Consider the following 15,360-nt stretch of genomic DNA (forward strand, 5'->3'; position numbering starts at 1 on the left):
AAAAGGACTGTTTGTTGAAAACTGAGGTACAGCTAGAGATGCCAAATGGCAAGTTAGGGCCATCCGAGATCCCAAGCAAGGCCAGGTAGGCTGGCTCTGGTCAGAAACACTGGGCTCAGTGGGCCAGGGTTCCAGTCACTGAGGAGAGAGTTCAGATGCAAAATTCAACAATTGCCCTGAGTTGCCAGGGTTTGGTCAGTTCCTGAAAGCCAGAGCTCATCTCTGCTCCATTTGTCTTGTCTGAACTTGCTGGTGGGTGACACATAGCTGCATGGTCTCTGGCAGGATCCCGTTGTCCCGTGCTGCCTGGCCACCAGGACCAGTGGTACCAGGAGGAGAGCCTCACACCTGCTCTTTGACATGACCTCATCTGCTCCTGTAAATGGCCACGGGTCACTCTCTTGTGTACTGTTCACCACTCCGACCAAAGGCCAGGCTGAGCCTTAGCTATTATTTCTGTCCATCAGGAAGGCCACAGTGGCTGAGCAGCTGAGGACAGGCTGGTTGGTGCACAGACCTCCATCATACGTGGATCGTACATCATTCCAGGTCGGGTGGCACAGTGTGAAGCACTGCAGTGGGATAGGCCAGTGCACATTTCCACAGGGCCTGGGTTCCCGTGGGTTGCTGCCATCAGTCTTTTACACTGAAGTGATGGAGGAGTGGTGGAGTTTACACCAGATCTGTTCAAACTGGGAGCATAAGGATGTGTCCTCAGCTGGACTCCCCAGACAAAGCTCAGTTTCTTTCATTTATGTGAAGAATGGGTGCATTTAATGCAGAAACAATACCAACCAAAAAGTCATCTTGCTAAGTAGCAAGATCATCCACAACTTGGGAGTAGCTGGGACTATTTACAAAGTGTTTTCACACTTCTGTAAGGAAGAGGCTGTGGATTTCTGACTGTGGAGCAGAAGGCAATCCTATAATAATGCCTCGTCTTTACCAATCATTCCAAATTATTCACATGAAAGATCCTGTTTTCTCTCTTGGACTTTAATGAAGCTCCTGTTGAACCAATTATTCACCAGCTATTCATGCATTGTCAGAAAGGAAATCACAAAAGCTTTGTCATTAGGAACAAGATTTGATTGGCAAGGCACATGGCTCTGGGGTGGGTTTTCTTCTTCCCCTTTTTTGCTTTAGAGCCATAGCTTTTAGCTGGCAATTTCCACTGCTATAATCTGATGGAAAGTGATAAAATGCATCAGACTGCAGTACTCAAATGAGAAAACACTCCAGATTAGTAGGAATATAATTATGTTTTTCATGACATTGATTTTTTATTTTCTAACTGATAAAAGTAAACAACTGGGGGGGGGAGGGGAAGAGTGCCGAAAAACAACATTTAGACTTTAGTGAGATAATTAACTCAGCAATTAAACATATTTTGTATTCAGCATTTGTCCTCCATAGCACACAGCATATGTGACGTTTGTCCTTTATTCAAAATTCTTCTTGCAATCTTTTTTGTCAGCAGGAGTGGCAGCCGGCAAGAGTCCTGTACGAAGGCCCACTTCCATGGAGCTTTACTTGAAAGATGAATATTCACAGCTATGGCTTGGAAGGGAAGAGGAAGCCAAAAGGAATCATTAAGCTGAGTTAAATGAGCAGAACTGAGAGGCAAGGTATCTGTGCAACACACATTTGTGTCTGTTTTCCTTTTGCCAGTAGTGTTTAGAGAGTAAGTAAACCTTATGATCCTTGCTGCTCTGTAAACTACTAAACTCTATCTGGTGTAACATGGGGGTTGTAATATTACATGCCCTGTGCTCTGATCCCATTCAGTATCCACATCAGAATGGACTAGCAATAGTACATGGGCAGGATTTGTCCAAGGAAAATTAAAGAACAAGGATCAAAGCCAATTAAAGAAAAAGAGGCTAGTCTTCTGGTAGGGCTGCCTGCTGGTTTAGCACAGAGTCGATATCTCACTACAGCATGAAACATGGAAAGAGCCATAGGTAACAATGCATCATTAAAAACCTCACTTGCCTTTTTATGAAGAAATATTTCTTTAATTCCATCGTCAAGTCAGTGTAGAGTGAGAGAGTCTTGGGAGAAGGTATGAATAGGAATACAGGACAAACGTCCTCCCCATTACTGCCCCATCTTCCTCTGTTTTAGAAAAATGAGGTCATTAGGAAAAAGGTACACGGGTGGGATAAATGAAACATACTACTTGTGACTTTACGGGCAGGATCAAGAGGGAGAAGCAAACACTGACAAGGCAGAGGTAGGCAGATAAATCACACAAAGGATGTTCAGCAAGAAACCATACTTTAGCACATCAATCCAAACTGCAAATCTGCAGCTGATATTGTACAACTTAATACTCAAGCACACCACAATTTATCTTTTTACTTGGAGCCAACAAGATGTGAGGCTTCTTCTCAGGGAAGAACTCTGAGCCTCAGGGAAACCCAAATACTTTCCACCTCTGCAAGACTCCTTCTGTGGCCCAATTAAAACTACTGCTGCTGGGGGGTAAAAGTGATAACTTCTGAGCTGGCATAGATCTCCATAGTAAGTGTACTATGACAAGTCATCCCAAATAAGTTTCTTCATTTCCCAGCCTAAATTTGCCAGGTTATGTGCTAAAAAATCTTGTTTCTTGAGAGTGAACTTGCTTTGTCCTGAAACACTGTGGCATAACAAACATAAAGCCTCAAGAGGCTGTTTACTGCTAATTGTAGGCAATGAAATGTGTCATGCGTGTATTCATAATACATCCAAATTGTATCTGGAGCACAACCTTCCTGAAATCCAGGGTGTTCACCTTCTGAAATCTGCGGCCATTAAAAGAATGAAAAAGTTGCACTGATGAATGCTTTTCGCTATCAGATACAAAATGTGTTTGTTTTTGTACTGACCTTGGGACATGAATAGAAAACTGCTTTGTCCTTATCCTGCAGGACAGCCAGAGCAGCTGGCTATGCTTTAGGACAGGTCAGACTAAAATAGGTCTATCCATGTGAGAGAGTTAGAAGAACCTCAGAAACTGAAGAGGCTCCTCCGGGCCATGGTCACAGCACAAATTCTACTGGAGGTCAAGCAGCATTTGGGCATAACTCTCAGACACAGGGTTTGAATTTTGAGTAGTGCTGTGCAGAGCCAGGAGTTGGATTTGACGATCCTCACGGGCCCCTTTCAAATCGGGATATTCTGTGACTCCATGATTCTATGAAATTCTGCAAGTTATTTGAATGCCATTAAGAATTCCACCAATAGGTCATAATCCTGAAAAGGTATTTCCAAGTGGGATCAGTAATTTCATTTATTTCATTTCCATGAAAATGACACATGAACCAAGGGGAAATGGCAAGAAGAGCTCCTGCTTTAGGTTGCCTGTGGCCCCTTCCTGTCTGCTCCCCACGGCCCAGAGGTGTCCGCCAGCTACTTTGGGAGGAGCTGCTCTGCTCCGTGCTCTGACCTGTCCTCTGGAGGAAGCCTGAGAACAGGGGCTGCTGTGCTGCCAATTATGTGATGAAAACTGCCAGTAGATACGTAGGTGCAGAGGGAAATAGCCTATTCCCAAGGCCTATTCTCAAAAAAGCAGGTACATTCAAAGAGCACTTAAAAATTACAAGAGCAATTTTTAAGTACAGTGAATTACTACTTCTAGCGTTACTAAGAAAAATACATAGAGAAAGAGGGGTGATTTTCAAGCTGAATCCATTCTTTGAAATACTCTTATATGCTCTTATAATTCCACAGTAATACTTAAAGCTTTAAGTGTAATATCTTATGCCAGCGTTAACATCTCCGTATCTACAGCACTGCAGATACAGAGAACTTCCAAGCACAGGATTTCTCTCAAACTCAGTTCAGGAGCCCCTCCATTTTTCTATGAATTTATGCTGCATCACTGCCTTGAGATATTTGATACAGAATAGTGACAATGCTTTGCTTTTCTTCTTTTCAGACCATACTCCATCTCCTTAAAAATATTACTGGGAAGTTAAAGGGCTGGAAAGCAGAAGGTCCAGCCAAAGCTAGCCAGTGAGTACATGGCAAAGCTCAGACTGGAAGACAGATGTACTCAATCCTTCTCTCATTTGAGAAGCAGCAGCTCAGGTCGACGCTGCTCTGAACTTTGGAGATGATCTGCCTGCTAAGCTATAGCACATTTATGATTTGTGGGTTTCTAGTCTGACTTGGCTTCATTTTTTAACTTTTCATTTTCTTTTTAGGCACCCAAACTGCTCACTGGGTTTGGCAGCTGATGGCTATTAACTGTTACACTCCAATAACCTGGGGATAGTTAGAAGAGCATTAAATATTTGCACTGTGCAGCGAGGCTATACTTCATCTCAGTACACACGAATCCCATGCTCTTTTCACACTGGAAGAAAACCCACCTTATTGCTATTCAAATCTATCTGTCTGTCTCTTCCTATGCTGTCATTATGCATGCAAGGCCTGTCAGTGCCACTGACACAAAAAAAGCTCTCCCTTTATGCCAACACCAGTGACACCTGAAAAAAACACCCACAACCAAGGCACAGGAGAATTACTACTTTTTACATTTTTGTTTATTTGGCCCTCATTTTCTAATAAAGTACCTTATAACATCCCTCTATAAAGGTATTTCTCCCACCCTGCAATGGTGAACTCTTCCTTAGGTTATAGATAGGTTATAGATAAATCTATAGGAAAGTAGGTTTTGGTAACTGAAGTTTATCCCTGGTTAAACTGTGAAGCTTTGTTCTGAACGCCATTTTATTCCTCCCAACATCTTAACTGCCATTTTTAGTCTAATCTTTTAGGAAATATCCTATGTAGGCACTCCTTGTGGTCTGCTTTTAAAAAGCAAAATTTATTTTGGCCTCTGCAGGAAGCATTTAAAGTGCATAATGAATAATGTTTGACACAGGAGTCAGTTAGCAGTCATTTTAGATTAACAACACTGCTCAGAAAAAACCTTGCAGGGGATTAGAGTGAGGGAAAGATGCTTAGGCAATAACCTCTGAGCCAGTTGGATGCTGAACTATTCACAATAGACATAACTATCTCAGAAGGTCTTAAGTGTGAGAATTATCTGCAGGAAAAGAACAATGAGTTAGTGAGATATAAAACAATAAGCTCACGCTCTAATACAAGCAGTTAGCACTGCAGACGTTCACTTCTCATTTAAGCTGCAAGACTTTCAGACAGTAGCAGTTGGTGCCCAAATTAAGACTTCCCCTCTTCCTTTGATCTTATGCTAAAACTAATGAATTGTGTAATCTCCAACACCTCCGAAATCCCGCTGGTTAGAGGGAAACTATCCCTACCTTTCCCATGCCTGTCTCGATTCACTAAATGGGAGCTATATTTAACAACAGGCCAATCACATGATCACTGAAAAGGAACAGCAGAAGGATCTGTAATCCTAATGCTCTGGAGCTGTGATTGCTATAAATCCTTCGCAGAATGATTTCCTTTAAATCCCAAACATGTCATTGCACTTTTAATTAACATTTCTTTATGAAAACTGTGGATAAGAACCTTTAAATTAAAGATTGTTCCCAGACTTGTCATCTTAAAACAGTGCATTTCTATTGTCATTTTCATGTGGCACATTTGACAGCAAAGCTTTTGTCCTTTCCTTTTTCTCCTTTTCTTTCCCTGTCTTAAGCTTCAAACAAGCATTAGCAGCCAGCACTATTTTAAGGGTAAACAAATAGACATTTGTTTACAAAGGAGAAAACTAAAAGATCAGCAGTGAGTACAGGCTGAGATGTGGCTTATACTGCCGTATTTGAATTTTTACCACCTTCATCCTGAGTTTGCCATCTTTCTGAGCTTACCACCTTCTTTGCAGAGAGAGATTCAGAGAGGAATGTGACCTGCCCAAAAGAACAAGTGAGTCACTTGCAGAAATGGAAACGTTACCTTTATTTCCTGATTCTCAGCTTTTCTTCCCAGTTCTTTAGCATGTTGCTTTGTTGTTATTAATGCTTCTTAGCATCAATATCTTGCCCACTGACCTCAGCAGCATTGTTGTTCACTTCACATGGTACAAAAGCAAGCCTGAAACACATGACGGAAAGCATAGGAAATGCAGCCTTTTTTCCAGCAAAATGGAAAGTTTTATCTGAGTAAGGGTAGTATGCTTCGGTCAGTGCTGGTGGGAAATGAGTTTCCCATCTGAAACTATCCCTGCTCACTCAAAACTCTGGGTTTGAAAGATGGCTCAAGCCCAGTGACAGACTCACTTCAGTTCTCCCATCTGAGATTTGAGACAAGGGGATGTTTCATTTGCAGACCTTTCTTTCAATGACATGTTTTTCAGGAAACCCAGGTTTCTAACATACCTCTGTGTGGAAGTCAGTAGAGGACAAAAGAAAAACTATGTGAAAGAGAAGATTAAAGATGACACTATTATCCATTATATATACACACACGAAAAAAAAGCCTGCCTCAGTGAGAAGCAGGAGAGAAGTACAAATCCTGAAAAGAATTCTCAATGAAATCGCCAGGCAATTTGACAGCACAAGTAGAAGTTATTTAGCATGATTTGGCAATACATTTCTAAATATCCATATATCATCCAAGAATATCCATTGACAGATATTGGAGAAATAATGAATGGCTAAATAGAGCAGGTCAGATTCTGATGCCCTTCCACAAAATGGGTGGTAGTTTATTCCTCAGCTGCTCCTACTGGCTTCAAATTATGCTCTGCAGCTGACACTTGGAGCCAAATGTCAGGAGCCCAGGCTCACCAAGCACGTCAGTGGAAAAGCTCACAACAGAATCTCTAACTTGGCTCTCTTGCATCCTGACTTGAAAAGAAGAAATGGCCTAGATAAAGGAAAAAACAAAAACCCACATCCTATTTGACAATTCCCTTCCTTTACATATCCTCCCTTCCTCTACAGTGGATATGTTGTTTTTTAATTCCTTTGTTATGGCAAAGAACATCTACATACTTAAATTCTATTTGAAACAAGTCATAAGTATCTGGCCAGGACATGGATAAAGTCATTACAAAACGAGTGGAATGTGTCACCAATACAGAGCAAATGGAACAGCAGATTTAACCACTGGATTATTGTTCTTTCCTTACTGACAGCCAAACTCATGCAGTAAACATGGTGTGCTATATGTGATCATGTGTTAACAGCGGACTGCAAAACATCCTTCCTCAGCCCATCACCTTTTCTTCACTAAAATACACTGCATGGATATATCAATTTAAAGAACTAAAAATTAGCAATGAGATAGTAAAAGCACAATTGTTTCAATAAACTCATAAAGCCTGAAGACAACACATACTGTAGTCCCTTCTCAGTTTTGTTTGCTGTTCTATCTTCACAACAGTATATTAATTCCTCTCCCTTTCTCCTATGTGAGAAAAGTAAAACTCATATTTGAGAGCAGCACTGAGGAGAAAACAGCTAAGTCTTATTTGCACAGAGCTGTTCCTGAGCAGTTCCACAGATGGATAACACTTGTACATGCAACCCTTTTCAGCTGGAAGCTGTGCCCCAAGCCCTTGAAGAACAGCCCATCCTTCAGATGCAGTGATCTGCATTTGCAATGTGGAGATCCATGGCCCTGTGAGGACTTTCAGAGGTGGCTGTTTTGAAGCTCCTTGATGCACTTGCAGGAACCCCACCAGGTGACCTCTGGGAAGACAGAGCCTATTGTCCCATGTATAAAACCAGAGACTGGGACAAAGGAAAAAGGGAATCAAGACCATAGTCTCCCTGTGCTCTTTGTTACATCAACACTGTAACAAACAGTTCCTGTGTGTTCCTTGTTCAGTGCTCTGTAGTGAAATGTGAAACCTGACTGCAGTGACTTATCATTCTACAACAAATCCTAGCCATCAATTTTTCATCTTCCCTGTGGTACGAACACCACATTGATGTTCTTTCCTTCCTTAGTGCAGAGCTCACTCTTGAACATCCACATGGATACAGAAAGCGATGGCTGAAAAGCAGAGATCTAACACACACTGTGGGTTAGGCGCCCGTTTCCTGCTCTCGTTTCGGTAAGACAGTTGAGGAATGACACATATACAACAGTACAAAGCTGAGAACTACTGTATGACAATTTTTTATTTATCAGTATCAAATTACATAGCAAAGTAACGAATGCAGTTTCAGATCACGTCTTTGAATACTGTAAATACAAACAAAATCCACCATATTGATAATTACCCAAAGTAAATTAAAAGTTTAAAAATGTGCGTTTCAGAGATTCCATTTGGCATGTCCTGTCAATATATCCTGCATAAATATTTCTGTACCTCATTTTCACTACGTGTACCTTAATTAAATACAGCCTCTATAAAGCTCACACTGAGGAGATAGGATCTAGCCATACGTTATGTTCATCATCAGCTCGTGCCTCTGCCCTGAAATCCCTGAAAGTACCTATCTGCATGCTCATCTGGCAGCCCAGTGTGAGGTCACGGTACAGTGATCACAGAGCACCAGACCCACAGTCACTGACATCAGCATGATCACGCCCATAAGTTCTGACAAATAGCTATTTGCTCCCACGGTGGCTGGGCTGGATGTGATGGCCAGATCTTGTACACTCAGACATTGAAGGAAATTCTTGGGACACTCACACTGCTCTTAATGCTACTGTGACTCCACTATACAGAAAGAACTATTCCTGGTTTATACGGTTATGTCACACATACACTCAGGTCTGTTCATTTCAAGTAAGTTCAATAGGATTCGGACACAGATAAAACTAGATAATTCATTATTTTACTGGTGTTAGTCAGCAGTGTCATTTACACGGGACTTCCTTTTAAACTGCGTCAATAGAAAAATTTTTCCAGGCAGATACAAGAATAAGCTTCACTTAGCACAGTTTCCAAAAGTTAAGACTAGTGAGACATGGTAGTTGCATGGAAAGGAAAACATCATAGAAATATATATTTCATTTAAAATGAAATGAACAGAAGTACAGAAGCGTTGATGCAGGTAATTGGAAAGGTGAGGACAAGGAAGGAGGAAAAATTTAGGCAGCGATCCCACGGCAATATGAGAGTTACTCTTGATCCCTCCAGTTCGCCGGTATCAGTGGAAGTCAGGCTTCTCTGGGAAGGTGCAACCCGAGCGCTTGATAATGACGCTGGCTGCATAGTGTCCAGCTCGGATGCACTCAGTCACCGGCCGGTCATACACAAGCTGCGAGAGGAAGCCTACGAATGAAGAGGGACAGAGAAAAAAGGGAGAGAATGGTTAGGTTTTGAAGTGTACCAGCTTGTCATGGAGCAGGGCACTCAGATACTGGCCTGACTGTATGTACCTGGGTACATATAGCGCTGTGCTTAAGTGAGCTGAGGATTTAGGATGCTGCTGCTGTCATTTCTACCTGAAGTCTCCAGTTGGTAGCTTCAAGTAAATCAATGATCATCAAGACTGATCTTTTTAGACACCTGAAGAGGATTTACTAGAGTTCTTGCTCTTTTCCAGAGAGAATCCTGATTCCTCAAGTATCATTTCAAAAACACAGCAGCAGTTTTCCCTGCTGAAGAGAGCTCCTTCTGTTCCTGCCGGCTTCAGCTCCAGCCCTACATCATTGTCACTGATGCAGGCTTTTCTCAAAAGAAGGGAAAAGCACATAACAAACATTATCTCTATTCACAGTTAAAGGGGTTCACAGTGAAGACAGAGAACATTTTACCTGTCAAAGAAAATTAGATGTCATCTCTTGCCCTTGGTCACAGGAAATTTAACCCAAGGCTTCCAAAGGAGCAGACAACTCTTGCCATGTTGAGATACCCAAACCAACAGCGATCCACAGAGAGCCAAGCACCTCTCACAATCACAGCCCTTCGTTAACTGCTTTACTCAACAAACCCCCTAGCATCCATGGTTTAGAAAACCAGAAATCACTGCTGTTTTGAATGCCAGAGTACATCTTCAACTGAATATAAGCAAATAGAGTATTAAAAAGGAGATTATTCATAGGTACTTGGAAAAGTTAAGTACAAGTGGCACCAGAAGTTTTATGGATTGAGTCCGTTATCTCTGAAACATTTTGTCTTGGCCGCAACTTTTGTGATCAAAAGCATAACTGAACTTATGGCAGAGGTGAAATATATTTTTAAAATATAGGTTTTCAAGATGTGAAAAGTAAACTCAGTTTCTTATTATTTAAAGCTCCACTCTGTCACTCTAGAGGTAATATTTTATTCACTTTTATCCTGTTTTTAATATCTTTCAGATGTCTCCCTCTTCTCAATCCAATCACTGAAGGAAAGTGAGATTTAAGTAGGAAAATCTGAGCTGAAACATGTTCCTTTTAAAGCTTTCATCCGCGATTTCAAGTTCCTGTGTCATGCTTTGGCAGGTCCTGGGCCTGCACAGTCCAAATCTAGCCTTGAAACTATGTAGCTCATAAGGACCAATTTTTGACATGACGGGTTTTGATTCAAAGCTATGTTTTACCAGCTTTCTTTCCACAGTGTCAAGTACACTTCCTCTGCTCACCTTGGTTACTGCTGGAATAAAGACTCTACATTAAACTGTGATGCTCTCCTTCAACCCAAGCTCCTTTTCTAAATATTTCCTTCAGAGTGGAACATTAGGGCATATTTTTAGAACACGATAAAAATAAACTATCCAATACAATAACGTTGGTTCCTTGAAGATAAAAAATCATGCAAATCATGAAAAATAACGTTACAGATTGATCAGGGCTAAACGTGATGAGCAACAGGTCATTTTTATGGATTACCAAGTTCTTCCATGGCTGATGGTAAAAAGAAGCCAAGCTGATAACACAGTTTTCTCTAAACTGCACTGAAAGAGAGAAGAGGCTAGAGCTTTGCTTAAAACTGCTAAACCTATAAATCAAATACTTTTTATTGGAATGGGAGAGAGCACAGAAAATAGATGTTTTAGGTGACAACTAGGAAAAAAAATGTACTTTTCTGACATCGATATTTTTCCAGAGAAACCTGAACTACATATAAGATGGAATTTCACAGTTATTGACCGACATTAACTGGAGAAATATGACTGCTTTGCCAACCAATGTTAAGTCCGTAAACACAAGTGGAGAAGACAGCATTATTTCAGTATACAAAGATGAGAATCTGAAATAGGAAGAAATTGTGCTGTGAGTGCTATCACTGGCGGCAGTCAGGGGATGACAGACAACACAACTGTGGCAGGATGGTCCAGCTGTAATAGTTGGGTAACAGTTGAGAAATTCAAACAGCATGCCTGGCAGAAATCAGGACATTTCTGAATAACGAGATGGAAATGGTCTGCTCTCCATTAAATTAACATGCATTCTTAGAGGAAACTTTCTTGGATGCACAGAGAATGTCAATCATTACATTTAAACTGCCTGGGAGGCAGTAGCTTGCCAGTGTGCTTCTGGGTGGTTAAAACTTCAGAGCAAGTTGTAACCGTATGTAAAATAAGGCTGTTAAGACAGTCCGTTTCTGACTCAGTAAGTACAGAAGATGCACTGGGCAGGCCTCCAAAGGCAAACACGCAGCTAGGCTTTGTGCAGAGCATGAGTTCAGAGAGCGGTTTACACACAGCTGTCCTCTGTGCTTATAATCAAGGTATCAAACATACATGAAGATGAGGAAATACCAAGGAGCAAAGGGCCGTAAAACATGAATTACTTTTCAATATCAAATAGTCTGAGACTGTCACCACCTCCCAGGTTCACAGTAGTTTCAAGCTAGTATAAATTTTTTGTCTTCAATGAAGCTACTTCTTATTTATTCTGACCTACGAGAAAGAATCAGGTGGAAAAAAATTCTGTTCTAATTGGGGATAGAAATGAGAGATCTCTGTGATTTCACAGTGGCGGAGAAATGACATTAAGTGCAGCTGTCATATATGAGGTATGTAGAAACTGCAGTGGGGAGTTTGCCCTCAAACCATTCTCTTGTCTGTTGAGTTCCTCTTAAAAGGTACGTATTTCATAGATGAAATAGAAAAAGCAGTATCTGACACGATATCGCATCGAATGACAATACAAACACACATACCACAAAAACAGTTCTACATCACATACTAAAACTAGGCAGTTGGCAAAGCAGACCCCGAGGGAGCACCCAAAAGCACTGTTGTTTGAGCAGAGAAACAAAGAGTTCTATCGGGTTGGCTGTTTCAGCTGAAGAATGCTCTTTTTAGTCAAAAGCAGCATGGTCAGAATGTAATTTATAGTTCCTCTCCTCCAGAGTATAAGGTACTCTGATGCAAAACCCCTGAGTCAAAGTCTCAAGGCATAGATTCAGGTCTCCTAGTTCCAGTAGTGCCCCATCTGTTTTTCATCACCCTTCTGTGCTGCTAAGTGTATCCTGGCGCTCTGTCCAAATGAGCCAGATCAGTTTGAACTGGTTAACAGGTCTCTGCTAACCTGGCTGATTTGAACTGAAACACTCAAACTGCTCTACCAGCAAGCAGGGCAGCGGAGGGAAGATAATAGGTGGTTGAAGGCTGTAATCTCTTCAAGGAGATGTGACTGGAAATGCAAGAGGATAAGTGAACATAGCTACAGACTTACTGCACTCTCCTACAGGCAGAAAAGGCAGCACTGATTCTGCATCATGGGTCTCACAGAACTACATCATCATATATCATAGTAGCTCAGCAACTATTTTAATTTATGTCATGGCCAGAACTAGTTCCCAGCTATCACCGGAATGGAGTGCAAAAGGTAATAATATACTTTGGCTACACAAGGCCTCACTTCAAATACTTTACCAAAGCAACTTCAGGAGATACTGTCTACCATCTTCCAATTGCAGCTGTTTTGCACCAGCATTTCCACACTGCTGAGGCTGTTCACAGTATTACATGCATTATATACTGCACTCTTCACAGCACAACACAAAGAGAAGAACCAAACACAAGGGTTTCTCACTTATCTGCCTTCTGCCCAGACATCCAAAGTGTTTATGGAGTAAGGGACATAGCAGCTGCAGGACGCCTTGCAGACCACCACACTGCAATTAGCCATACTGGTAAGCTCTTGGAGCAGGCCGAGATGCCTTTTGGCTCCCATAGACACGGACTGCCAAGTAACCACTTTGTACCTATACCCAATAAGAACGTCTGAGGAACTGTGTCCAATCCATCCCATGAAATAATTACTTCTTAGAAAGCCAAGTCAACTTCAAAAGCTGCTGTAAACCTTACAGTGCTACAAAACCTTAAAATAAAATGTATTCACATTCCCAGATGATACACGTGACTGCAAGACACCAATAGCTATTTTTGGCCCATAATTATTTATTTTCTTTTCAGTAGAGAAAGGCATCTCCAAAAATCATTTTCTTCTGAAAAGAGTGCCTGAAATAATCAAGAGTTAATCTTTATTATCTGCAGCATCTTTGCTACATATGCTCGAAGACAATGTTTATAATGTTAGGTCTGCAAACAGAAAAGTCGAGTTGTTTCCTTCCTTTGTGTGCTCACCACCAAATTAACAGTTCTGCAAGCCAAGTTCCAGAAGTGGTGCTTGAGCCTCACAATCCACACCCAAGAGAAGGCCCTTGCCGAAATCAGCTCACATCTCTTTGGCCATGTCAATGCAACTCTGAAAAGACACAGTGAAACAGTGCGCCCACTGACACAAAAGGTGCTGTCCTTACTTTGTAACTTTTTAGAGAGGAGTAGCACTTTAAAATCATTATTGAAGAAACAAGTTCATTTCTTCGCGACCAGCAAAGTAGGCATTTCAGGGGCAATTTCACTGAAATGTGATTTCTCTGCAAGTTTTGTTTCCTGATTATCAGCGGTAACTCTGAACGAACGCCTAGCACTAGTGCAGTTGGATGGAAATGTAGGAGTCCAATAGCTTGTTTTTTTTTTTAAACAGTTCTGGTCTGCTTCAGAAATGGTTTAACAACACTTAAAAACAGATCATATTGAAGCCAAATGTTTCATTTCAAATTTTACACTTGACAATTAATTTTAATGACTGTTAATTACTAATGCTGGCTGGAAATCCGTTTATAGCCTCTGACGTTCAGATTCCCCAGTATTAGTCTTTCTGCAGTCTCTTTCACAATTCCAAACTTCATAAAATGCTCAAAGAAATAGTAATGTAATTTTTTAAATACAAGAGAAAAAAAGCAGGAAAAATGCAGTGATCAAATGTATTGATTATAAACAATCACAACCTGACCCTAAGTTAGAGACCATCAATGAATGTTTGCCAGGATGTTCCCAGACAATCCTCACCCTTCAGGTGAACCCTGAAGGACCCAGTACATTGTTAGCCCAGCCATTCACCTGCAGAATCGTCCCCATCCCAGATCATGAGCAACAGAGCTATCTCCTCTTTCTTGTAGTTAAAGTTTCTACAGCTTAATCTGTGAATGACCTTTTTAAGATGGTGTTATCCCACTGCAGAAGACAGCTGCAAGCACCTTTTTACACTCTTGTTTGTGTACAGCATTTATCACAGTTGCTTGAATGTTATTCTATTTTTAAGAAATCCCAGCAGCTTTCCAGGCCATCAGCATGGGAAGATGCAGTTTTCAAGAAACATTACCTTGGTAATTTAAAGTCTTGTAGCTGATATGACTGGGGGTTGCTTTTTTTTTTTTTTTTGCTTTTTCGGATGTCTTTTACTGCTTTTGGAGTGGATTAATGTTGTGGAGCACCATGAGTCTGGTCAGCTGTAATTAGGTGGTTAGCAACGCTGGTGCCAAGAGCCAACCAGCCAGCCTAGATTTTGTAAAAGATGTTGGCATCAGTGTAGTCACTGAACGACTGTACGTCAACATGCTGAGGTTTCTTCTTTTTTAATTTTGTGGCAGATGGTGCATATTACAGCCAAGAACTGTGGTAAGCCAAAGGCACTGCCCATTGCTATCGAACCAAATGCTGGCTATTTTAAACGGAAACGTTTTTGATTAAGGGTGGGATTTGGCTCCTGTTTTCATGTATTTTGGCACTGTGGTCTCAACCTTTAGACGTACGGTATAGAAGACCAATGTAAGCATCTTCAAGAACATGATACTTCTTTCAATCTTCACACGCCTAAGTTCTCTCCTGATATAGCGGAAGATGTATTCCATATATGCGTGTTCGTGATATTAAATTCAACAGGTACAAACAAGTGCACAAAGTAAACCATCTTTCCTTTTCTTTTAAAATGAGATGGCTCTATGCTTCTATAGAGCTGCGTTGCCAGCCTAATTACAGTAGAGTGAAGAAAGGTTACCAACCCTTTCAGAAAAGCAGTCATTTAAGATGTATATCTAACAAGTGGCAACCTTGAAATCTCACTCTCGCTGGAAAGAACAGAAAGAACATTAGAAAAGCCTTCCCAAGTATACCACGGGAGGAAAGTTTTAATAAAAACTAATTAAACTACAAAAATCCCAAGTGTTTAACTGATTTTAGGGGCTAAATTTCTGGCAAT

At 41.1% G+C, this 15,360-nt stretch overlaps 1 protein-coding gene across 1 annotated transcript in view; it reads right to left on the bottom strand.

Moving 5' to 3' along the window:
• Positions 1-8,026: 8,026 nt before the first annotated feature.
• Positions 8,027-15,360, bottom strand: part of ADK (adenosine kinase) — a 255,177-nt gene continuing 247,843 nt past the window's right edge. Inside the window, exon 10 of the mRNA XM_010714373.3 lies at positions 8,027-9,154. Coding sequence (XP_010712675.1) covers positions 9,030-9,154 — 125 coding nt within the window. The 3' untranslated portion in view covers positions 8,027-9,029. The remainder of the gene's footprint in view (positions 9,155-15,360) is intronic.

The sequence above is a fragment of the Meleagris gallopavo genome, chromosome 8 (genome assembly GCF_000146605.3).
Source record: "Meleagris gallopavo isolate NT-WF06-2002-E0010 breed Aviagen turkey brand Nicholas breeding stock chromosome 8, Turkey_5.1, whole genome shotgun sequence".
NCBI classification, from domain to species: Eukaryota; Metazoa; Chordata; class Aves; order Galliformes; family Phasianidae; genus Meleagris; species Meleagris gallopavo.